This window comes from Chiloscyllium punctatum, chromosome 48 (genome assembly GCF_047496795.1).
Source record: "Chiloscyllium punctatum isolate Juve2018m chromosome 48, sChiPun1.3, whole genome shotgun sequence".
Classification (NCBI taxonomy): Eukaryota; Metazoa; Chordata; class Chondrichthyes; order Orectolobiformes; family Hemiscylliidae; genus Chiloscyllium; species Chiloscyllium punctatum.
In genome coordinates, this window is record NC_092786.1 from 26,765,039 (window position 1) to 26,790,742 (window position 25,704).

Below are 25,704 nucleotides of genomic sequence, written 5' to 3' on the forward strand. Positions count from 1 at the left end.
CTCGTTTATTCTAATTGTATTTCCCAGGATGTAGTCCACAGTCTTGTATGCTATGGGATTTGAGCATTCATCTAAAAACATCTTAAACGTAATGGTTCCTGTCTCAATCATCTTTCAGGCAAAGTTAAAAATCGCACGACCCCAGGTTATAGTCCACCAGGTTTAATTGGAAGCACACTAGCTTTCGGAGCACCGCTCCTTCATCACCTTTTAGAATATTGTTTGCAATTCTGGTCTCCTTCCTATCGGAAGGATATTGTGAAACTTGAAAGGGTTCAGAAAAGACTTACAAAGGTGTTGCTAGGTTGGAGGATTTGAGCTATAGGGAGAGGTTGCATAGGCTGGGGCTGTTTTCCCTGGGGCGCTGGAGGCTGAGGGGTAACCTTATAGAGGTTTACAAAATCATGAGGGGCATGGATAGGGTAAAAAGACAAGGTCTTTTCCCTGGGGTGGGGGGAGTCCCGAACTAGAGGGCATAGGTTTAGGGTGAGAGGGGAAAGATATAAAAGAGACCTAAAGGCAATGTTTTCACGCACAGAGTGGTGCGTGTTGGAACAGGCTGCCAGAGGAAGTGGTGGAAGGTGGTACAATTGCAACATTTAAAAGACATCTGGTTGGGTATATGAATAAGAAAGTTTGGAGGGATAAAGGGTCAGGTGTTAGCAAGTGGGATTAGATTGAGTTGGGATACCTGGTCAGCATGGATGAGTTAGTCCGAAGGGTCTATTTTTGTGCTGTAAGTCTCTATGACTGGGAGGGTTCTATCCTTGTTGCAGTTGTGGGGGTGGGGTTCAAGGGTAGAGGTGCAGGAAATGGAGGAGATGCGCTGGAGGGCATTGTTAACCACGTGGGAGGGGAAATTGCGGTCCTTGAGAAAGGAGGACATCTGGGATAATCTTGTGGTGGAATTGGTACTCCTGGGAGCAGATGTGGTGGAGGTAGAGCATTTGGGAGTAAGAGATGGCGTTTTTACAGGTGGTAAGATGGGAGGAGGTGTAATCCAGATAGCTGTGGGAGTCGGTGGGTTTGAAGTAGATGTCTGTGTTGAGTCAGTCACCAGAAGTGGAGATGGAGAGGCCCAGGAAGGGGAGGGAGGTGTCTGAGAGGGTCCAGATAAACTTGAGATCAGGGTTGAAGGTTTTCATGAAGTTGATGAACTGTCAACCTCCTCTTGGGAGCACAAGGTGATGCAGATACCATCTTTGATGCAGCAGAAGAAAAGGTGGGGTATGGTGCCAGTGTATCTGCGGAAGATATCTGCTTGGGTATATGAATAAGAAAGTTTGGAGGGATAAAGGGCCAGGTGCTCGCAAGTGGGATTAGATTGAGTTGGGATATCTGATCTTGACATTTTTTATTACATTTTTTGAGGAGATCGCTAGGAGTATTGATGAGGGTATCGCGTTTGATATGGTCCACATGAACATAAGCAAGGCTTTTGATAAGGCCCCTCATAGCCTACGTACCTGACAAAGAGACAAACATAGCTGGGGCCCATTCGGGTGCACATGGCTGCCCCTTTGGTCTGGAGAAAGTGGGAGGAATCGAACGCGAAATTGTTGAGCATGAGAACTAGTTCAGCTGATCAAATGAGTGTGTCAGTGGAAGGTTACTGTTTGGGGGGGCAGGAGAGGAAGAAACGGAGGGGTTGGAGGCATTTGTCATAGTGAATGGATATGTACAGGGACTGGATGTTTGGGAGCCTACCCCAGTCAAGTTCTGTGATTTGTTATCTGTCTAACTTTCACGTGCACTTACAGAACTAAATTATTTCTGACTCATCAAAAGAAGGATCTCTGCCATTTTGACATTGTATACTTTTGGGAAGTGTAGGAAGAAATATTAGAGAGTGCACCTTTGTCAGGTGTGCTTTAGAAGGTGATGAGAAATAGGAACCATTCAATTTCTCGAGCCTGTCCTGCCACTCAGTAGGATCATGGTTGATCTGGCATTTTCCACGACATCTCTCCTGCCCTTTCACCATAACCTTGATTCCCCAAACCTGATCAAGAATCAATCTATCTCCGCATTCCTCCTTTAATAATTATTTTCAATAATGATTAATTTAGTTTTGATTTTTTTTCTATCCAGTGCTTGAAGAGGGGGGATAAGTGGCCCAGAATGACCTCCCAAATCTCCACACAGGCAGCAATTAGTCACTTTGCACAGAAAGAAGGAACTTTTGCTCCTATTACCCTGTTGTTCTTTACCTCACTATTGGTTTGACTGAAGGCAGGGTTGTGTTTGGGAATATAGGAGGGGGAAGGCAGCAAGGAAGATAAGTCAGAGCAAAAGTTTGGGAGAAGATTTGTAGAGGAGCAGGAGAGGCTGAGAAGGAAGTGGAAACTGAGAGGAAATAAGCCACTCCACCAGTCTGACCTATGGGAATGTCCTGAGGAAGTAGTTCTTCCACTCCATTACCTTTACCAGGATCAGCCAAGACAGCAGATTGCAGGTTGGTCTAACTCTTGCCATTGCTCTTTGCCAGTTGTTAGGTATCATAGCTACACACGGAGACACAGAGATGCTGCAGTATCTGCTCCAGGAGACAGGAAGGGAACTGTCAAAGGAACTAAATGATGGAAATCCTGCTATTATTGCTGCACGTCAGGGTCATGAAGAGGTGATCAAAATATTGCTGAATTCTACTTCAGGTAAGACGTCTTCTATCACTTGGTATTGTTTTCATCAGCAAAGCAACAATTGAAACTATGGTCTCAATTTTCACTGGAGGCACATTCCAGGCAGGGTTTAGGTGGGCAACGTTGATGTGGCTGGAGCAAAAAAAAATTGAGATCTGGGACATTTAATGTCTGGACCTGATTTTAATATTGCAGCAGTATTTTCAGTTCAAATCCAAGCAGGATTGTCATCAATGTTTTCATGGATGTCAGTTCTGATTTCCTTTGGTGGTTTTCTTCCATATTTAGTTTAAAACCCTCCAGTTGCAACATTTATTGAATCTTATCCAAAAGCTAAGTACTGCAGAGGCTCAAGCTCAGAAATAAAAAAAAACTGGCTAATTATTATCCCATCTGTCTAATCTTAATCATCAATAAAGTGATGGAAGGTGTCACCAACAGTGCTATCCAGCAGCACCTGCTCAGCAACAAGCTACTCAGTGACACCCAGTTTGGGTTCTTCCAGGGCCACTCAGCTCCTGACCTCATAAACCTTGGTACAAACAGAAAGAGCTGAATTCCAGAGGTGAGGTGAGAGTGACAGCCCTTGACATCATGCATGCATTTGGCCATGTGTGATGTTAACAAACTCTAGCAAAATTGGAATCAATGTGAATAAAGGGACAAACTCTCCATTGGATGGAGTCATACCTGGAACATAGGGAAGTGGTATTGGTTGTTGGAGGTCAGCCATCTCTGCTCCAGGGTATCCTTACAGGAGTTCTTCAGGGTAGTCTTCAAGGCCCGACCATCTTCAGCTGCTTCATCAATGACCTTCCCTCCGTCATAAGGTCAGAAGTTGGAATGTTTTTTGATGATTACACAATGTTCTGCACCTTTCACAACTCCTCAGATACTGAAACAGCCATGTTCAATTGCAATAAAATCTGGACAATATCCAGACTTAGACTGACACTTGGCAAATAACATTCATGCCACTCAAATACCAGATAGCGACCATCTCCAAAAAGAGACCTTCTAACCACTGCCCCTTGACATTCAGTGGTGTTACCATCAATGAATCCCTCACTATCAACAACCCTGGGGGTTGCCATTGACCAGAAACTGACCTGAACTCACGACATAAACTAAGTGGCTACAGGAACAGGTCAGAGGTTAGGAATACTGTGGTAATGCACCTCCTGACTCCCCAAAGCCTGTCCACCACTTACAAGGCACAAGTCAGGAGTGTGATGGAATATTCCTCAGTTGCCTGATGGGTGCAGCTTCCACAACAGTTAGATTTCTGTTACGTGACCATTCTGATTTGGAAGTATATCACCATTCCTTCACTGTCACTGGATCAAAATCCTAGGATTCCTTTCCTCAGGATATTGTGAGTCAACCGACAACAAGCAGTTTACAGCTCTTCAAGAAGGCAGCTCACCAACTCCTCGAGGGCAGCAAGGGATGGGCAATCAATGCTGACCAGCCTGTGATGCACATATCCCACAGTGAATTAAAAAAAACATGCTGGATGAATATACCACATCTGGCATAATATGCAGAGAGAGAAGCAGAGTTAATATGTCTAGTCTAAGACTCCTCTTTGATTGAAATTTCTTTTTCAGTTCAACAGCTCACGGTGGTCATTGTTGGAGTTGAAGCTGCAGCTCCAGAGTAGTCTCAATGGTCAGGTGGCCTTGAGGAACGATGAGTAATATTAATGGAAGCCAGGCCCCATAGTGGGCGGCTGAACTCTAACATTCCCACTGCTGGTAATAAGGCAAAAAGAATACACAGAGGTTGGCCATTTTGCCAGCCCTCCCATCTCCTAGCCCATTGCCATAGAGATGGTAAATGAACACAGTCGATTTTACTTCCTCCCCTCTCCGGTGACTCTCTGGATAACGGTGTCAAATAAAAGGAAATCAGATAAGTGGCCCAACAAGTCCACACCGCCCCTCCAAAGAGAAACCCACCCAGACCTATATTTACCCCTGACTAACGCACCTAACACTGGGGGCAATTTAGCATGGCCAATTCAGCTGACCTGCACATCTTTGAATTGTGGGAGGAAACCAGAGCATCTGGAGGAAACCCACACAGACACGGGGAGAATGTGCAAACTCCACACAGACAGGGTGGGAATTGAACCCAGGACCCTGGTGCTGTGAGGTAGCAATGCTAACTACTGAGCCACCGTGCCACCCATTGTAAAACAGCTTGCAGAAAAGGCAAGAATTGAATTTGAGTAGACAGCTTCAATTGAAGAGCTAACATTGGGAAAGACTGGGCCTCATTGTGCCCTTTATTTTCACTGATTCTAGAATTAAAATGGAAAATGAACATTTGAGTCTGTGTAAAGTTGATAATTTCATAACTGTACAAAATATATTTTTGATAGATTTGTGTGTTGACAAGGATCTGCTGAGCTGGATGCTTGCTGTATCCTGTGAACAAGGACATTTGGACGTAGTGAGGCTTTTGGTACTTGTGTACAAGGCAGAGACTGACAGTTGTGGAGTGAAGACACAGGATCATCCAATCATCACAGGTCAGCCGTTATATGCAGCAATGAAGGCAGGTATGTGAACAGACTCATCTTTTCCTTGCGTGCTAGGGATTCAAGAGAATCAGTCCCCTCTCTACAAAACACACTTCTGGTTCTAATACTACAGATCACCTGGGCTATGGACAGTGAAAAGTTGCTACCAAAGCCTGGAGCGGGGATACTATGTGTGTTCTGGATCAGTCTAGCTGTATGGCCTATCTCTCCTGGTATAATCAAGGATGTGAAGGCTTTGGAGAGAGTGCAGAAAAGATTCTCAAGAATAGTTTCAAGGATGAGAGGCCAGGACTCCTGGTATATGGATAGATTGGAGAAGTTCCCATTTGTGTAAGATCGAAACCAGAGGTTTACGGTAATTGGTAAAAGAAGCAACGTGAGATAATCTTTTGAGACAGCAAGTAGCTAGGATGTGGAAAGCACTGCCTGAGAATGTGAGGGGCACTCTGTATCCAATTTCCCACCAATGGACAAGTCGTGAGTTAACCAGCTATGCACAAGATAAGCTTGAAGATCCAATGAAATATATCCAATGCAATCTCTGACATTTGTGGCATATTACTACAGGATGCTCAGGATCTCCCTGGTATCTGGTATTTCTATAATGACATAGCAGAATTTCAAAATGGAAAGAAAAGCCAAAGCCTTGACAACAGATTCAAGATCTACTTAATGTTGTTATGCCCCCTTCTGTCCCACCTTCATTTTGTCCTTGCACTTTTCTACATCTGACCCCATCAACATACCTTCTATTTCTTTCACTCTCACATGTTTATCTAGTTTCCCCTTAATTATACATTAATTATACATTAATATTCCAGCTTCTCCTTGTGGATTTTGACATTCTAGCTTCTCTGTGGTAAAAGAAGTTCCCCTTGAGTTCCTACTTGTATTTATTAGTGACAATTCATGACCCAGTTTTGGATTTCCTTTGAACAGAAACATCTCTGTAAACCCTATTAAAACATCTTCATAATTTTAAAACATTCATTGGGTTTCCCCTCAGTGTTCTCTTTTCTGTAGCCCCATCATATTCATATTTTTCTGTTTGCTATAACCTGTCAATTCTGGTAATGTCCTTGTAAACCATTTTTTATTACTTACTCCATTGCACATTTTAACCACCTATCTGTGAAGGTTTAGCATAGCCTCCCTATCCTTTTTTCATTCTATTTCCAGTAGAAATGAAGGCCTGGCACTTTGCTTGTTTATTGTGGCCTTATTGTATAGTTACTCTGTGATCCTGGATTCCTTATTTTCAAACTAGTATATGGCCTCCTTATTCATCCTACCAAAATACATCACCTCACACTTCAACATATTGAACTTCATTTGTCAAATTTGCAAAGTTATTAATGTATATGTTTTGTTACAGTCTTCCTTTACTCCCACCATCCAAACCTATTTGGTGTCTTTTGCAAATTTTGAAATGTAGTGTTGAGTTTAAGCATGTAGTGTGTGTATAAGCTTTTTCTGTCCATGTTGACCAGTTAGAGTCAACCTTGCCTTGTTTAAAATTTATGCACAACTTGACACTCTACTGACGGCCATTATTTACTGATGCATTCTCCATGACAAAACACCACCTCCAGAGTCCACTTTCCAACTATTGAGCACTTTTTTTCTCATAACGGTATATTTTTTCTTTCCTTTGCTGTTCTTGCAAATTGTCCCAATGAGTACAAGATGAAAAACCTTGACAAACTAGGTCTTTTGTCGTAATACTCAAGTTCTGTACCAACAAACAAATATTTATAATAATAACTGTTGCATTACTGTTGTCTACTCTTTCTGATATTTCTTCAAATAATTCAGTAAGGTTGGTCAAACATGACATTTCCTTTTGGAATTTGTGGTGACTAATATGTTATATCGAGTCATAGTGTCTGCCATTGTGCAGACAGGCCTAAGGTCCAAACTGGTTCGTACCAACCAAAATGTCCATCTACGCTAACCCCATTGCCCTGCATTTGGCCCAAATACTTCTAAACCTTTCCTATCCATGTATTTTTTCCAAATGCCTTTTAAATGTTGTTAATGTACATACATCTACACCTTTTGCTGGCAGTTCATTCCACGTGCATACCACCCTTAATGTAAAAAAGTTGCCCCTCAGGTTCCCTTTTATTTTTCCCCTCTAACCTTAAACTGATGCCCTCTATCCTCGATTCCCCAACCTTGGGAAGAAGACTGAGTGCATTCACCCTATCCATGCCTCTGATGATCTTATACATTTCTGTAAGATCTCCCCTCATTCTTTTATGCTGTCAAGAAAAAAAAGTCCTAGCTTGTCTAATCTCTCCCTATTACTCACACCCTTAAGTCCTGGTAATAGTTTTAGATTTTCAGTTGCATCTTTGAATAAGGATTCCACTGTCTTTCCTTCTTCCAACATTAATCTAAATGATCTACAGCTCCCCAGACTTATTCTGTTTCCCTTTTTAAGAATCACGTTAGCTGTCCTCAGGCACTACTTCCTTTTCTATCAATAAAGGATTCCTCTGCTGTTTTTCCATTATTTGTTTTAATATGTTTTATCCTTTTTAAATTTGATTAGTTTTTCAATTATCTTCCCCCATCTATCTTAAATTCCTTAATATTTTTTGTGATCTTTTCTTCTAATGTAATGTCTACTTTGTTATCTCCTGGCGAGTATTGAGGCAAAATAACTATTTAATATCTTTACATTGTCATTCTCTTAGAGATTATCTCATGCATCCCTTACTGGACTGATAGCTGTTCTGATTTTCTTTTATTATTTATCTATCTGTGAATGTTTCACTGTTTCTTTTTATATTTTTGAGAACTTCGTAGTTTCTGTCTTTGCCTGCCTAATTGTTTTGTTTTACTTTCCATGTAACCTCTATGCAATTCCTTTTACACCCTCTCCTTTGTCCATCTCATAGTGTCTGCATCTTTCTTTTGTTCATCCTTTTGCTCAGTTATCTATTCATCCAAGAAATTTTGTTATTGCCTAGTGTGTTCTTGTAGTTGTGCAGAACATATATCTCCTAAACTCTCTTGACTTTAAATATTTCTAATTGCTGTTCTATCTCTTTCTTTATGTTGATTCCCAGATTTTCTCGTCTGGCCTATTAGTTTGTGTGTTTAATGGTAGCTGCTTTATTCGAGAAAGCTTTTTTCTGTTGCAGGAAATGAAGAGATTGCGGAGTTTCTTCTGGATAATGGAGCCTGTTTCTCATCCTATGTTTTACTGGATCATCCAGAACTCTGCTACCGGCTGCTGAGAAAACAATTTACAGAGCCAAGTAGCCAGTACGAAATTTCAGACAGACAAATAGTGAGTAAAAGTTTCTGCCTAGTGCTAACTGATTACCTGTTTTCTATTTTACTGCAATGTTTTCTGATCAGCAATTGGCAGCTGGTAACCAAACCACGAATGGATGATGAACTTTGACACTTTGATCAATGGGGAAATCTAATCAAATCGGCTGTAAAAAAAAATACACTAATTCATTGGTCTTGTTAGGAATGCACTTTGGATAGTTCTGCAATGTTATTGTTCTGCCTACAGGGGTCACTGAGGGACTGCAGAAAGGCCATAACACACCCAATTACAGTACAACAAATCAGTGAAGTGTAAACTATGCCAGCTCAGTCAGGTCTCTGGGGGTGAGACAGTGAGTGACAAGGTTTCTGTCTGGAGGTGAAGGAATGTCTGTGTTTTGAAGGATAGAAGGGTACCTCTGCATCTCTATAATGCTATGTGAACTAATACATGAGTTCACCTTCATAGGTATGTGTTAATGGTGCATGCTAAGGGAATTGAAGATGGACAGGAATCTGTAACCACATAGCCATCACGGTTACATTATTGAAAATCAGGCTGTACAAAAACAGTAATTATCTGAAAACTGAATACTTCTGCGATTCACTGAAAAGGCTGATGTCTGCTTTGCAGTTATCCCATATATCAGGCAGTGTACAAATGTTTTGAGGCAGCATCAGTAGAAGTCTCTAGAACCTGTCCTTCAAATATGCATTAGTATCTTTACCAAAAAAACCTAAAGAGATGTGGAATGCTTGAAATCAGAAACAAAAGCAGCAATTGCTGGGCAAAACTCAGCAGGTCTGACAGCATCTATGAAGATAAAGGAGAGTTAATGTTTTGGGTCCAGTGACTCCTCTTTAGAATTGCAGTTCAGAAACATTAACTCAGCTTTCTCTCCTCAGATGCAGCCAAACACGCTGAGTTTTTCCAGCAATTTCTATTATTGATTTTGAATCTGTTTTAAGACGCCTCGTGAATATTTTATGCTTTGCCTTCATTTATACAATTGCTTTGCCATGAAAACAGCATCAAGGATGACATACAGTTTGAGAAGCTGATTATGCAAAAACCACTTCCGACCTTGATCAGAGAAAGTAGAAATACATAATACAAAGCCAACCAGTGAAGGACTGCATTATCAACAGGCAATGCTGTTGGCCACGAGTTGCTCCCATTTCTGATCACTGACTTCTCCTTTCTGGATACTAACTCTTCCACAAGGCTACGAGCAGGAGTAGACTATATGTCTCTTTGAGCATGTTCCACTATTCAATACAAACATAGCTAATCATGGCCTTCTCAGCCTTGCCTAAGTAGTTCTCATATTCCTTAATTAAACTGAATCCTCCTAAACAGACTAAAGATCAAGACCATCCCATCTTCTAACTTCCACCTGCGAATTGTAGTGACTTTGCTGAGTTGCCTGGGAATACGCAGCAATCAAATCTCAGTTGTGATCTCAGTCCCCAGGTTGTAGGATTATCATACTCGGACTGGATTTTGTGTCAAAATTTATGTTCGAGTTTATACCCAGTGTGTAAATTGACCCTTGCCATTTTCTGTTGAGAGATGACGCAATCCGTCTCCATTTTTCAGCTCAGAAATGCAAGTTTTACTCACTTTACAAGTCAGTACATGGGATCCCCAGGCAATACAGGCCATGTTTCCAAGATATGGGGACTCGAAGACATAATCACACAGAATTGGCCACGAGTGATGAATAATGAATGGAATGTGTCCTCTGGCAAAAAGAAAGTACAAAGGTTATAAGGTAGAAGTCATAACATTTGCTAGCCTGTCAAGTAACTGCTGTAGCAAAAGAATTCAGTGTTTATGGAAAACTGGTTTGAGAATGGAAGAAGGAATCTTCCCTGAAGAAGATATCCATGACCAAATGTGGCACGAATGCAGCCATTGTAGAACCATAGAAGAATTATAGAGTCATACAGCATGGAAACAGACCCTTCTGTCTGACCTGTCCTTGCTGACCAGATATCCCAACCCAATCTAGTCCCACCTGCCCATGCTGACGATGTTCCCAAACTAAACTGGTCCCCCTTGCCTGTGTTTGGCCCATATCGCTTCAAACCTCTCCTATTCATGTACTTATCCAAATGCTAATTAAACGTTTAACAGTACCTGCATACATCGCTGTGGCAGTTCATTCCACACATGAGCCACACTCGGTGTTTAAAATAGTTGCCCCTTGTTTATAAGCTTCTCCTCCTAAAAGTATGTCCCCTCGTTTTGAACTCTCCCACCCTAAGGAAGAGACCCTTCCCATTCACCTTATTTTATAAACCTCTCAAGATTTTATAAACCTCTGTAAGGTCACCTCTCAAACTCCTCCTCTCCAATGAGAAAAGTCCCAGCCTATCCGGCCTATTTTTATATCTCAATCCCCTGTTCCCAGCACAATCCTCGTAAGTCTTTTCTAAATCCTTCAAATTTAATAATATCCTTCCTCTAACCAGAACTGCACATAGTGCTACAGAACAGGCCTCACCAACGTCCTGTACAACCTCAACATGACGTCCCAACTCCTATTCTGAAAGGCCTTAGCAGTGACAGCAAGCAGGCTAAATGCTGTCTTAACCACCTGTGATGCAAATTTCAAAGAATTATGTTACCTGAGATTATAGGGCTCTCTCTTCTACAATACTGTCTAGGGCTCTACCATTAATTGTATAAGTCCTGGCCTTGTTTGTTTTACCAAAATGCAATGCCTCACATTTATCCAAATTTAAACTTTATTTGCCACTCCTTAGGAAATTGACCAATTTATTAAGATCTCTTTGTAATTTTAGATAACCTTTTTCACTGTCCACTAGGCCATTCAGTCCACTATGTCTATGCTGGCCGATTTTAAAAAAGAAATTAGTTGCTTTTTCTCATCCAACCTTCCAGAACCTAACCCATTGCAATGCTACAACACTTCATATACAGATCCAGGGTCGTTTAACCAAGTTGGGAGTTTCTGCTTCCACTACCAAATCAGGCAGTGAATTCTGGACATCCCCAATCTCAGTGTGAAAAAGTATTTCCTCATGACCCTTCCAATCTTTGTGCCAATCATCTTAAATTTGTGCGCCTTAAATTTCATCAGCCATTTTCTCGTCCACTTAACCAAATCATTGATATCATCCTGGAGTCAATAGCTATCCTCTTCACTATCAAATATGTGACCAAATTTTGTGTTATCTGCAATTTCCAAATCGTGCCTCCCACATTTAAATTCAAATGACATGGGACCCAGAACCAAGCCCTGTAGAACACCACTATAAACAGCTTACTATTTGCAAAAAAAAACCATCAACTATTACCTTTGTTTCTTGTAACTGAGCCAGTTCTGGATCCGACTAAAGTTCATGTAGACAACATCCAATTGTACTATTCTCATTAATCCTCTTTGATATTTCCTCAGAAAATTCAGTTAAGTTAGTAAGGCATTATCTTCCTAAACAAAACCGTGGTTATTTGGATTAATCTGTACCTATGAGTCATGAGTTTATCCAGTGTCTCAGAATTGATTCAAGTAATTTGCTCAATAGCAAAGTCAGACTAATTTTCTATAATTATTTGGCCTATCCCTCTCATCCTATTTAAACAATGGTAGAATGTTCACAGACCATCTAGCCTCTGGTCTTTTATTGTCTATCTTTCACAGCATACCAATGATCCTCAAGATTTGGCAGAGCCAGTGTTGGACTCCAGTGGACAAAGTTAAAAATCACGCAACACCAGGATATAGTCCCAACAGGTTTCTTGGGAGGCACTGACTTTCAGAGCGCTGCTCCTTCATCAGGATGCATCCAGTTTCAACAACACTCACACTCCCAAATCTCAGTGCCACTTAGACTGCCACCTAGACAACCACCTGATGAAGGAGCAGTGCTCCAAAAGCCAGTGCCTCCAAATAAACTTGTTGGACCATAACCTGGTGTTGTATGATTTTTTAAAATGATCCTCAAAGTACCTTTTATTTCCTCCCTGGCCTCCTTTAACAGCTTGAATACATATGAGTAAATGCAAAGCAGTCCAGAAGCTAGACATCTGAAATAAAAACAAAATTCTGGAGAAGCTTTGTCAGTTTGGCAGCATCTGTGGAGAGATAAACAAACTTAATGTTTTGAGTCCGATATGTCTTTTCTTTAGAACTGTTTCAAATCAAAATGTTGACTTTGTCTCTTTACAGATGCTTCTGGAACTGCTGAGTTTCTCCACTTAATGGGATACAATCCTGGTGACTTATTACCTTCAAGGATGTCTGTTCCCCTTCAGTATTTCCTCTTGCATTACGTTGAATATTTCACACTAAGAGTGGGCAATAATTACAGGCCAGCCGGTATTGTCCAGGTCCCACAAAGGAATTGTTTTTTAAAAAAGGTTCCTCCTCTTGAACTAGACTACATCATCCCTGTCCTTCGAAAAGACAGGCAAAGTACTCATTACAAACCTTGTCCACATCCTTTGCATTCACATACAAGTTATTGTGTGCATCTTTAATGAGCATTACCCTTTCCTGAGTTACTAATGTGCTGATAAATTATCTTTTTTTGGGTCTTCATTGATTTTACTTGATAATATTTCATATCTTCCCCCTTGCTTTCCTAATTTCTTTTTTACTTCACTCCTGTACTTTCTACACTTCCTTAAGCTTTCAACAGTATATTTTTTGTGACTGTCACAAACTTACTTTTTCTGCTTTATCATGTGCTTCTGGATGCCCGGGGGTTTGAATTTGGCAGTACTATCCTTTCTCCTACAGAATCTCACTTTTGAATACCTCTCACTAATTTGTAACTGATTTTTTTTTTCATTCTTCAAGCAGCCAAATGCAGTTTGCTTTTCCCTGATCACCTCTCAAGTGGTCTTAAAATTTGGCTTCTACTAATCGTAGATTCATACAGTGCATAAAAGGCCCTTCAGTTCATCGAGTCGGCTTCGACACAACTACCACTAAAATATCTTCAAAAATGCACGTGAAATTAAGTGGTACAATTGAGACCAAGGTACAGCAAAGATTTCAGAGCAGCAGCTAGTTCATGTAGCTGCTGTATGGAACAAAAACATCTCATAATGTAGCAGAAGCCCGAGACCAGTAACTGACTACCAGAAGACTATCCATTAAAATTAACGAGTTTCCAGCAATAATACAGTGACAGAAATGTAGGTAAACACTATGTAGGTGCATTAACAATATGAGTGAAGTTCCATGGACCAAGCTTGTTCATCACCTATAAGGCACAAGTCAGAAGTGTGATGGAAGATTCTCTACTTGCCTGGATGCATGTAGCTCCAGCAACTGGATTTCACCAGTTTCCTCATTTCCCTTCCCCGATCCCAATCCCAGCCTTCCAACTCAGCTCTGCTGTCTTGATCAATCTTGCCTGTTTTTCTTCCTTCCCAACTATCTGCTGCACCCTTGTCTCCGACCCATCACCATCACCCCCACCTTCATCTTACCTATCTCATTCCCAGCAACCTTCCATTCCCCCCAGCCCCACCACCCTCCCATTTATCTCTCAGCCCCCTTGGGCCACAAGCCTCATTCCTGAAGAAAGGCCTGAAATGTTGATTCTGCTGCTCCTTGGATGCTGCCTGACTGGCTGTTCATTTCTTCAAGCTCCAACAGCACTCAAAAATCTCAATGTCATCTAGACGAAGTAGCCCATTTGACTGGCACCTTCAATATTCACTCCCTTCAACTCTGATGCACAATGTGTATCACCTACAATATATACTGAAGCAATTCATCCTGGTTCCTAAAGCAGTTCATTCCAAATTCTGTCCTCTATCATCTAGTGAGACAAGGGCAGCACATGTATGGGAGTGTCACCAATTGCAAGTTCTCCCAAGGCATTCAGCATGCTGACTTGAAAATATATTTCTTCACTGTTGCCTAGATCTCCCTTCCACAACAAGGCTGTCAATAGTCACAGCCCATCACAGTCTTTTCCAGGGCAGCTACGATGGGCAAAACTTCAATCCCATGAATACATGAAGAAAAGTAAACTGACATGAGACAGTTGAAATATGTGGAATGTCCAAGTCAATGAAGTGAAAGAGCTAACCATCAACTTCAGGAAGCAAGGAGAAGGACATGCCCCTATCAACATCAATCAAGCTGAGGTAGAGATTGTCGAGAGCCTCAAGTTCTGAGGCGCGCTGGTCACCAACAATCTGTCCTGGACCACACCCATGTTGATGCAAAAGTCAAGAAGGCACAACAATACCTCCTCTTCCTCAGAAACTAAGAAATTTGGCGTGTCCATAAGGATCTCACCAATTTTTACCGATGTACCTTGGAAAGCGTTCTCGCTAGATGCATCAAGGCTTGAACAAAAGAACATAAGAAATAGGAGCAGGAGTAGGCCACCTGGTCGTTTGAGCCCATTCCGCCATTCAGTAAGATCACGGTTGATCTTTCCATAGACTCAGCTTCACTCTTCTGCCCTTTCACTGTAATCCTTAATTCCTTTACTGTTCAAAACATCATCTGTCTTAGCTTTAAAAATATTCAATAAGGAAGCCTCAACTACTTCACTGACCACAAATTCCATAGATTCACAACCCTCTTGGTGACGACATTCCTTCTCAATTCAGTCCTAAATCTGTTCCCCCTAATTTTGAGGTTATGCCCTCTCATCCTAGTTTCACCTGCCAGTGGAAAAGTCCTCTCTACTCTATCTTACCTATTTCCTTCATAATTTTATATGTTTCTACAAGATTCTCCACCTCCCCCCCCCCCCCCCCCCCCCCCCACCCAACCATTCTTCTACATTCCAATGAAGATAATGCTAGTCTACTCTATATCTCCTCATAAGCTCACCTCTTCAACTCTGGAATCAACCTAGTGAACCCCATCCAGTGCCAATATATCTTTTGTCAAATCAGGAGACCAAAACTGCACACAGTACGCCAGGTGTGGCTTCACCAGCACCCTATACAGCTGCAAAATAATGTCTCTGTGTTTAAACTTTAGCAATGAAGGACAAAATTCCATTTGCCTTCCTAAGTACCTGTTGCACCTGCAGACCAACCTTCTGTGATTCATGCACAAGGATGCTTAGATCCCTCTGCACAGCAACGTGTTGCAATTTTTTTACCATTCAAAGAAAAGTCTGTTTTTTACCGTTATTTCTACCAAAACGGATGAGTTCGCATTTATTAACATTGTATTCCATCTGTCAGACCTTTGCCCACTCACTCAAAGTATCTATGTTCCTCTGCAAAGTTTCACAGTCCTCTGCTCACTTAGCTCTACCACTCATCTTTGTGTCATTCACAAACATTGGCACATACACGTGGTCTCCAAATCCAAACCATCTTTGTAAATTGTGAATAATTGCGGTCCTAACACTGATCCCTGAGGCACTCCACTAGCTATTGATTGCCAACCAGAAAAGCACTCATTTATCCCCACTCTGCTTCCTGTTAGTTAACCAATCCTCTATTCACGATAATACATTACCCGTAACACCAAGCATATTATCTGATGCAGCAGCCTTTTGACTGGCACCTTGTGGAATACCTTTTGGAAATCTAGATACACCACATGTACTGGATCCTGTTGTCCACAATGCTTGTCATGTCTGCATAGAATTCCAGTAGATTAGTTAAGCATGACCTGCCTTTTGTGATCCCATGCTGCGTCTGCCCAGCGGGACAATTTCTATCCAGCTTGCTATTCTATCTTGCTATTTCTTCCTTGATAATAGATTCAAGCATTTTTCCCACTACAGAAGTTAAGCTAACCAGACTATAATTCATGATTTTTTTACCTACCCCATTTTTTTAAAACAGTGATGTCACATTTGTTGTTTTCCAACTGCTGGAACTGCTCCAGAGTCCAGTGAATTTTGGAAAATTAACTCAAGTGCATTTGCTATTTCTCCTGCCATCTCTTTTAACATCCTGGGATGCATTCCATCACGGCCAGGAGACTTGTCTATCCTTAGCTCCATTAGCTTTCCCAGCACTACCTCTTTCATGATAATGATTGTTTCTAGGTCCTCACCTACCTTCCTCTCTTTGTCAATTACTGGCATGTCCTCCACTGTGAAGACCGACACAAAATACTTATACAGTGCCTCAGCCATTTCATCATATCCCATGACCAAATTCCCCTTCTCATCCTCTAAAGGACCAATTTTTAACGTAGCCTTTCTTTTAGTTTTACAAATGTACTTTTGCTGTCTGTATTTATATTCTGAGCTAGTTGACTCTCATAATCTAGATTATATTTCTTTATGGCTCTTCTTGTGACTTTCTGTTGACCTCTAAAGCTTTCCCAATCTACAAGTTTCCTGCTGGTCTTTGCCACTTTGATAGCCTCCATTATTTCCTTAGACACCCATGGCAGAATACTACTTGCAGTACCTCCTTTTTATTGGTATATACTTTTGCTGAGCACTTTGAAAAATTGCTTTGAAAGTTCTCCACTTTTTCAACTGTCCCACCATAAAATCTTTGCTTCTGGTCTACTTTAGTCAGCTCCACCCTCATCCTAATGTTGTTTCATTTGTTTAAGCGCAGGACCCTCGTATTGGATTTTATCTTCGCTCTTTCCATCTGAATTCTAAATTCAACCATATTATGATTGCTCCTTCCAAGAGGATCCTTGACTATGAGATCATTAATTATTCCTGTCTCATTACACAGGGCCAGCTCCAGGATAGCTTACTCCCTCATCGATTCCATTACATACTGTTCAAGGAAACTATCGCAGATACATTCAAGTCTATCCTGACCGACCTGGTTTGACCAATCGACATGTAGATTAAAATCCCTCATCGTAATTGCCATACCATTTTTACAGGCATTAGTTTTTTCTTTGTTTATTGGCAGCTGCTCTGCCCAGGACAGTAAGAAACTACAGAAAGTTGTGAACACAGGCCAACGATCACACAAGCCAACCTTCCATTCATTGACTCCATCTGCACTTCTTGTTGCCAAGGAAAGGCAGCTCACATTATCAGAGATTCCTCCCAGCCTGGTTATAATCCCTTCCAACCTCTACTATCAGGCACAAAATACAAAAACTTAAAACACATGTTCCAACAAGTTCAAGAACAGCTCCTTCCTTGCTGTAATCAGACTTCTGAATGGACGGCTCAAATTTCAAATCTAATGTTAATCTTTCTCTTTGTGCACCTTCTTTGTAGTTGTAGCTTTGTATTCCTTGCTCTGTTCAATCTTTGTATATTACAATCTGCCTGTGTGCACACAAAACAAAGCTTTTCACTGTAATTGGGCAAATGCGATAATCAAATAAATCAAATGATTTGCTGTGGAGTTTTGATTCTGAAACCAGCAGCAACAAGTCTGATCCAGAGTGGGATGATACCATAGCTGAATTGATATCAGATGCTAAAGACAATGAATTTGCTGTGTTTTTAAAACTCTTTGATTGCGATTGAAGTTATCTTTTAGGATTAAATCATGATTTTAGGATTAAATCATGTCAAATTAACTTAATTTGAATTACAAACTTTTTTCACATTTCACACTTGCAATTATAGTGGTTCATATTTACACTTGGTGTGTACTTTCAATGTTGTTTTTGGAAGGAGGTTTTGAGGCTTCAGTGCTGCAATCTGTGGTGGTTTACGAGCATTTATGTCAACCTAATGGATCTACAACTCCCTGGACTTGTTTTTTATGGCTTTATAAACATTGGAAACATAATTGATGAAATGTGATAAGGCCACTTCCCTAATTTCTTTTAATACACATAAATGCAATAAATTGAGAAAAGGGGTTAAAATTACCCCAATATTTCTGAAGTCTGTTGAAACCATTTGTTCTGAATCACTTGAAAACTGTGGTAGTGACTTGGTATTTCTTAAATTGAAGCACAAACCTTATATAAAGATTTTTTTATACATTGTTAGGCTTTTTTTGATTAAATTGTCTTGTTGTGGTTCAGAATGCAATGCCTAATGAAAGTGGTGAAAGCAGATCAATAGCTTTCAAATGGTGATTGGATCTATACTCGAAACATAAGCATTTGCAAGGGCTATGATGGAAAAAAAATGGGAGTGGGACTGGGGGGAGAAGATGGCCTCCTTCCATACTGTAATGCTGTCTAACTCTTGTATTCAAACCACAGGGCCTATCACTGAAGTGGTCCTGCCTGAAGCTGCCTTGGTTAGAGTTGGACTGGTTCATTGATGTTTCCAATCGAATAACAGAACTCGATTTGTGTAGGAACAGTCTCAGTTTCCTTCCTTCAGTAATTCCTTGGGGATTAGTGCATCTGAAAAAACTCAACTTGTCTGCAAACCAGCTGAAGGACCTGCCCAATGTGACCACTTCAGAAGAAATACTTTGCTTAGGGTAAGTAACTGATCAGAAACATTCTTTCGGGGGATCCTGATCAGTCTAACTTGGATAGGAGTGTGTTAAGGAAAGTTAAGATAAACGAAGAGAAGAAAACAGAGGCTACTAAACTGGTAAATACTTCAGGTAAAAACAATGATTGCAGATGCTGGAAACCAGATTCTGGATTAGTGGAAGAGCACAGCAGTTCAGGCAGCATCCAAGGAGCTTCGAAATCGACGTTTCGGGCAAAAGCCCTTCATCTCATCAGCTGCTGGGCACATGTCATGAGGAAACAGAACACTGAACAGATCTGTTCAGAGATGCAAGGAGAGGTTAAACTAATCAGAGGGCAGAGGGTTCAATTGAAGAGAAGTTTAGTAATTCAAAAAGAAACAAGAACAGAGGTGCAGTGTAGTGAAAATATTCGAACCAGAGAGGAGAATAATGGTATAAAATCAAAGCTTAAGGCTCTTCATCTGAATGTATGCAGCATTTGTATCAAGATAAAAATAAATGAATATGACTTAAAAGCTGTTACACAGGCTTTTAGGGTTATAGGGTGATCAAGACTGGGAAACCAATATTCAGGATATTTGACATTCCAGTAGAATAGGCAAAAAAAGTGATAGCATTGTTAACAAAGGGAGGTTTGAGTGTGATGAGGAGTAGTGATATAGGTACAAGAGAAAGAAGTTACGGTTGGGAGTTGTTTATAGGCCCCCAAAGTGTAACATTACGATAGAACAAAGTATAAATCAAGAAGCTGTGTAAGAAGGGCTATACAATTGTCATAGGTAAGCTTAATCTGTGTTTTTTCTCGACAAATCAGATGCCAAGAGTGACATGGAAAATGAATTTAGCAGGAAACGTCTCTTAGAGCAGTATGCTGCAGTATCTACCCAGGAATAGGCTATTTTAGATCTAGTAATGAGGTAGGATTAATAAGAGATCTCATAGTTAAGGCTACTCCAACAGATAGTGATAATAATGCAGTAGAATGTCAAATTCAATTTGAGAGTCTCATCAAAAGGATAAAGGTAGTTTTCATAAGGTGGAGGCAGCAAGGGTCAAGCTCAGCTCTTCAGGATTACAGGCAGGCGAGGAAAGAGCTTAAAAATGGTCTGAGGAGAGCCAGGAGGGGGCACGAGAAAGGCTTGGCAGAACGGATTAGGGAGAACACAAAGGCATTTTACACTTATGTGAGGAATAAGAGAATGGTCAAAGAAAGAGTAGGGCCAATCAGGGATAGCATAGGGAATTTGTGTGTGGAGTCTGAGGAGGTGGGGGAAGCCCAAAATGAGTTTTTTGCTTCTGTCTTTATGAAAGAAACGAACTTTGTAGTGAATGAAACCTTTGAAGAGCAGATGTGCATGCTGGAATGGATAGAGATAGAGGAAGCTGATGTGCTGACAGTTTTGTCAAACATTAAGATTCACAAGTCGCCAGGCCTGGACCAGATTTGTCCTCAGCTGCTTTGGGAAACGAGAAATGCAATTGCTTCACCACTTGCGAAGATGTTTTCATCCTCGCTCTCCACTGGAGTCGTACCTGAGGACTGGAGAGAGGCAAATGTAATTCCTCTCTTCAAGAAAGGAAATAGGGAATTCCCCGGCAATTACAGACCAGTAAGTCTCACATCTGTTGTCTGCAAGGTGTTAGAAAGGATTCTGAGGGATAGGATATATAACCATCTGGAAGAGCATTAAATGCAGTCAACATTGCTTTGTGAGGGGCAGGTCATGCCTCACAAACCTTATCGAGTTCTTTGAGGATGTGACTGGAAAGGTTGATGAGGGTTGAGCTGTGGATGTGGTGTATATGGACTTCAGCAAGGCATTTGATAAAGTTCCCCATGGTAGGCTCATTCAGAAGGTCAGGAGGAATGGGATCCGGGGAACATAGCTGTCTGGATACAGAATTGGCTGGCCAACAGAAGACAGCGAGTGGCAGTAGAAGGAAAATATTCTGACTGGAAGTCTGTGGTGAGTGGTGTTCCACACGGCTCTGTCCTTGGGCCTCTATTGTTTGTAATTTTTATTAATGACTTGGATGAGGGGATTGAAGGATGGGTTAGCAAGTTTGCAGATGACGCAAAGGTTGGAGGTGTCATTGGCAGTATAGAGGGTTGTTGTAGGCTGCAGCGGGACATTGACAGGATGCAGAGATGGGCTGAGAGGTGGCAGATGGAGTTCAATCTGGATAAATGTGAGGTGATACATTTTGGAAGGTCGAATTTGAAAGCTGAGTACAGGATTAAGGATAGGATTCTTGGCATTGTGGAGGAACAGAGGGATCTTGGTGTGCAGGTACATAGATCCCTTAAAAATGCCACCCAAGTGGACAGGGTTGTTAAGAAAGCATATGGTGTTTTGGCTTTCATTAACAAGGGGATTGAGTTTAAGAGTCGTGAGATCTTGTTGCAGCTCTATAAAACTTTGGTTAGACCGCACTTGGAATACCGTGTCCAGTTCTGGTCACCCTATTATAAGAAATGCTTTGGAGAGGGTTCAGAGGAGGTTTACCAGGATGCTGCCTGGACTGGAGGGCTTATCTTATGAGGAGAGGTTGACTGAGCTCGGACTTTTTTCATTGGAGAAAAGGAGGAGAAGGTGGGACCTAATTGAGGTATACAAGATAATGAGAGGCATAGATAGGCAGATGAAATGATCTCAGTCCGAGCCCAGAGTGCGATTCGACAATCGGTAATTTATTAAAGTGTTTAACGCCGGCGGAGACCAACCGAGGTCCGAATCTCGATCGCTCTCCCGTTCCCCGCGCGATGTTACAAGTTATATACTTCATGAGTCAGGATGTAGGAGATTGGGTATGAATGAGTGTGAATGGTGGTAATCACGGCTTGAGTATGTGTGAATGTCAAGCTTCCTGCCGTCCTCGGAGAGTCGGCAGCACACACAAAAGGTGTGCTGTTTATCTTTACGTAAATGGGTCCGGGTGCTATCTGCTTGTCTCTCCGTGAGGGCTGGAGGCTAGCACCCCCTTTTGTTACTTCCAAAGTGTCTGTTAGGTTCATCCTGTTTGTTTGGTGTTTGCCTTTTGTGTAGGACTGTTTTGCATGATCAGGTTATGGGTGTGTGTCAGTTGGAACCTTGACGAGATTATAAGGTGGGTTTCGATCTGTGAGTCATGACCATTGTCTGGAGTCCTGACTAGTGTCTGGTCCGGTGTGTATTCGGATCTGTCTTTGGGCCCCCTTCTCCCGATCATGTGGTCGGGCTGGCAGCTGCTGTTTTAGAATGAATACTGTTTGCTTTAAAATGGATACTGCTGGCTCTCCCGATGTGGGCCTTGCTCCACGGTAAACATGGGGCGGTTTATACCCGCCTTCAATAGAGTCGATAGCCAGAGACTATTTCCCAGGGCAGAAATGACTAACAGGAGGGGTCATACTTTTAAGCTGGTTGGAGGAAAATATAAAGGGCGGGTTCTTTACACAGAGAGTTGTGAGAGCATGGAATGCGTTGCCAGCAGCAGTTGTGGAGGCAGGGTCATTGGGGACATTTAAGAGACTCCTGGACATGCATATGGTCACAGAAATTTGAGGGTGCATACATGAGGATCAGTGGTCGGCACAACATCGTGGGCTGAAGGGCCTGTTCTGTGCTGTACTGTTCTATGTTCTATGTTCTAAATCAGTGTCCACAACTCAAAGAAGGACAATTACAGATGTATGAAGAAAGCTGTCTGAAGCAGTCTGAGAAAATAGACTAAGGAAAATCAGTGGGTAAGCAATGGTTGACATTTGAACAGATATTTGATAATAGAACATAAAACAGTACAGGCCCTTCGGTCCACAATGTTATGCAAGTATTTATGTTAATCTAACATCAACCTAACCTACACAATTTACTGCAGTCCATGTGCTTGTCCAGCAGTCACTTAAATAGAACAAAGAGAAACAAAGAAAATTTACAGCCCAGGGACAGGCCCTTCGGCCCTCCAAGCTTGAGCCAATCCAAATCTACTGTTTAAACTTGTCGGTCAATTCCTAAACATCTGTATCCCTCTGCTCCCCACCTACTCATGCATCTGTCTAGTCACATCTTAAATGAATCTACGGTGCCTGCCTCTACCACCTCTGCTGGCAATGCGTTCCAAACGCCTAACACCCTCTGTGTGAAGTACTTGCCGTGTGTATCCCCCTTAAACTTTCCACTTCTCCCCTTGAAAGTGTGACCTCTCATTATTGAATCCTTTACCCTGGGAAAAAACTTGTCTCTATCCACCCTGTCTATACCCTTCATGATTTTGTAAACCTCGATCAGGTTACCCCTCGATCTCCTTCTTTCTAATGAAAATAAACCTAGCCTACTCAACCTCTCTTCATAGCTAGCACCTTCCATACCAGGCAACATCCTCGTAAACCTTCTCTGCACCCTCTCCAAAGCGTCGACATCCTTTTGGTAAGTGGCAACCAGAACTGTACACAGTATTCCAAATGCACCCGAACCAACATCCTGTACAATTTTAACTTGGCTTGCCAGCTCTTATACTCAATACCCGTCCAATGAAGGCAAGCATATTATACACCTTCTTGACCACTCTATCCACCTATGCAACCACCTTCAGGGTACAATGGACCTGCACTCCCAGATCTCTCTGCCCATTAACTTTTCCCAAGGCAATTCCCTTTATTGTATAATTCACTCTAGAATTAGTCTTGCCTAAATGCATCACCTCACATTGTTTGGATTGAAAACCATCTGCCACTTTTCCGCCCAACTCTCCAGTCTATCTATATCCTCATGTATTCTTTGACAGTCTCATACTTTCTGCTACTCTACCAATCTTCGTGTCATCTGAAAAACTTGCTGATCATACCAATAGTCCAGATCATTTTATGTATATTACAAACAACAGTGGCCCCAACACTGACCCCTGTGGAATACCACTGGGTCACCTTTCTCCATTTCGAGAAACTCCCTTCAACTACTACTATCTGTCTCCTGCTGCTCAACCAGTTCTTTATCCACCTAGCTAGAACACCCTGCACACCATGTGACTTCACATTCTCCATTAGTCGACCATGGGGAACCTTACCAAATGCCTTACTAAAGTCCATGTATATGACATCAACAGACCTTCCTTCATCTATCAACTTGGTCACTTCCTCGAAGAACTCTATTAAGTTAGTAAGGCACAATCACCCTGCACAAAACCACGTTGTCTATCACTGATAAGCCCATTCCTTTCTAAATAAAAATAGATCCTATCCCTCAGTACCCTCTCCAGCAACTTTCCCACCACCGACATCAGGCTCACTGGTCTGTAGTTACCCAGAATATCCCTACTACCCTTGTACAGGGGGACAACATGAGCAACCTTCTAGTCCTCAGGCACCTCACCTGTATTTAAGGATGCCACAAAGATATCTGTCAGGACTCCAGCTATTTCCTCTCTCACCTCCCTCTGCAACTTGGGATAGATCCCATCCGGTCCTGAGGATTTGTCCACCTTAATAACCTCTAGCCTTATCAACACATCTTCCCTACTTATGTCAACGTGATCCAGACTAAACAAACTTCTATCTCTAACCTAAAGATTCATCATGTTCCTTCACTCAGTGAACACTGATGCAAAATAATCATTCAGAATCTCACCCATTCTCTCAGGTTCGACACACAGCCTTCCTTCATTATCCTTTAGTGGACCAATCCTTTCCCTTGTTACCCGCTTGCTTCTTATATAAGAATAAAATGCTTTGGGATTCTCCTTAATTCTGCTCGCTAAAGCTATTTCATGACCCCTTTTAGCCTGCTTGGTTCCTCATTTAAGACTTGTCCTACTCTGCTGATATTCCTCCAGGGCCTGTTCTGTCTAGACCTAGACCTTATGTACGCTTCCCTTTTCCTCTTGGCTAGTCGTACAATTTCTCCTGTCATCCATGGTTCACGAATCTTGCCCTTCCAATCCTTTGCCTTCAACGGGACATGCCTATCCTGCACTATTTTTAACCTATCTTTGAAAGCCTCCCACATATCAAATGTGGACTTCCCTTCAAATAGCTGTATCCAATCCACATTTCTGAGCTCCTGCCTAATTTTGATATAATTGGCCCAGTTTAGTACTCTTCCCTCAGGACCACTCTCGTCTTTAACTACGAGTATTCTAAAACTTACAGAATTGTGGTCACTGTTTCCAAAGAATCCCCCACCGCAACCTCTACCACCTGTCCTGGCTCGTTCCCCAGTACCAGGTCCAATATGGCCCCTTTAAACATCCTTCATGTCTCTGACTCTAGTACCATTGAACGCACCCACCACTTTCTGTATAAAGAACCTACTTCTGACATCTCCCCTTGCTCCAATTACCTTAAAATTGTGACCCCTCGTGACAGCCATTTCTGCCGTGTGGAAAAGTCTCTGACTATCTACTCTATCTATGCATCTCATTACCTTGCACACCTCGATCAAGTCATCTCTCTTCCTCCTCCTCTCCAGTGTGAAAAGCCTTAGCTCACTCAACCTCTCCATAAGACAAGCTCTCCAATCCAGGCAGCATCCTGGTAAATCTCTTCTGCATCCTCTCCAAAGCATCTACATCCTTCCTATAATGAGGCAACCAGAACTCGATACAATATTCCAAGTATGGTCTAACCAGGGTTTTATAGAGCTGCAGCAAAGCCTCACGGCTCTTAAGCTCAATCCCCCTGTTATTGAAAGCCAAAACACCATACACCTTTTGACAACCCTATCAACTTGGGTGGCAACTTTGAGGGATCTATGTACGTGGACCCCAAGATCCCACTGTTCTCCTTCACACTGCCAAGAATTCTATCTTTAACCCTGTATTCAGCATTTAAATTTGACCTTCCAAAATGAATCACTTTGCATTTATCCAGGTTGAACTACATCTGCCACTTCTCAGCCCAGCTCTGC

General features: G+C 41.8%; 1 protein-coding gene across 1 annotated transcript in view; it reads left to right on the forward strand.

Annotated features, from left to right (window-relative positions):
- lrrk1 (leucine-rich repeat kinase 1) overlaps positions 1 to 25,704 on the forward strand; it is a 258,601-nt gene that overhangs the window by 82,168 nt on the left and 150,729 nt on the right. Inside the window, exons 4-7 of the mRNA XM_072564899.1 lie at positions 2,489 to 2,654; positions 5,029 to 5,208; positions 8,343 to 8,491; positions 18,597 to 18,823. Coding sequence (XP_072421000.1) covers positions 2,489 to 2,654; positions 5,029 to 5,208; positions 8,343 to 8,491; positions 18,597 to 18,823 — 722 coding nt within the window. The remainder of the gene's footprint in view (positions 1 to 2,488; positions 2,655 to 5,028; positions 5,209 to 8,342; positions 8,492 to 18,596; positions 18,824 to 25,704) is intronic.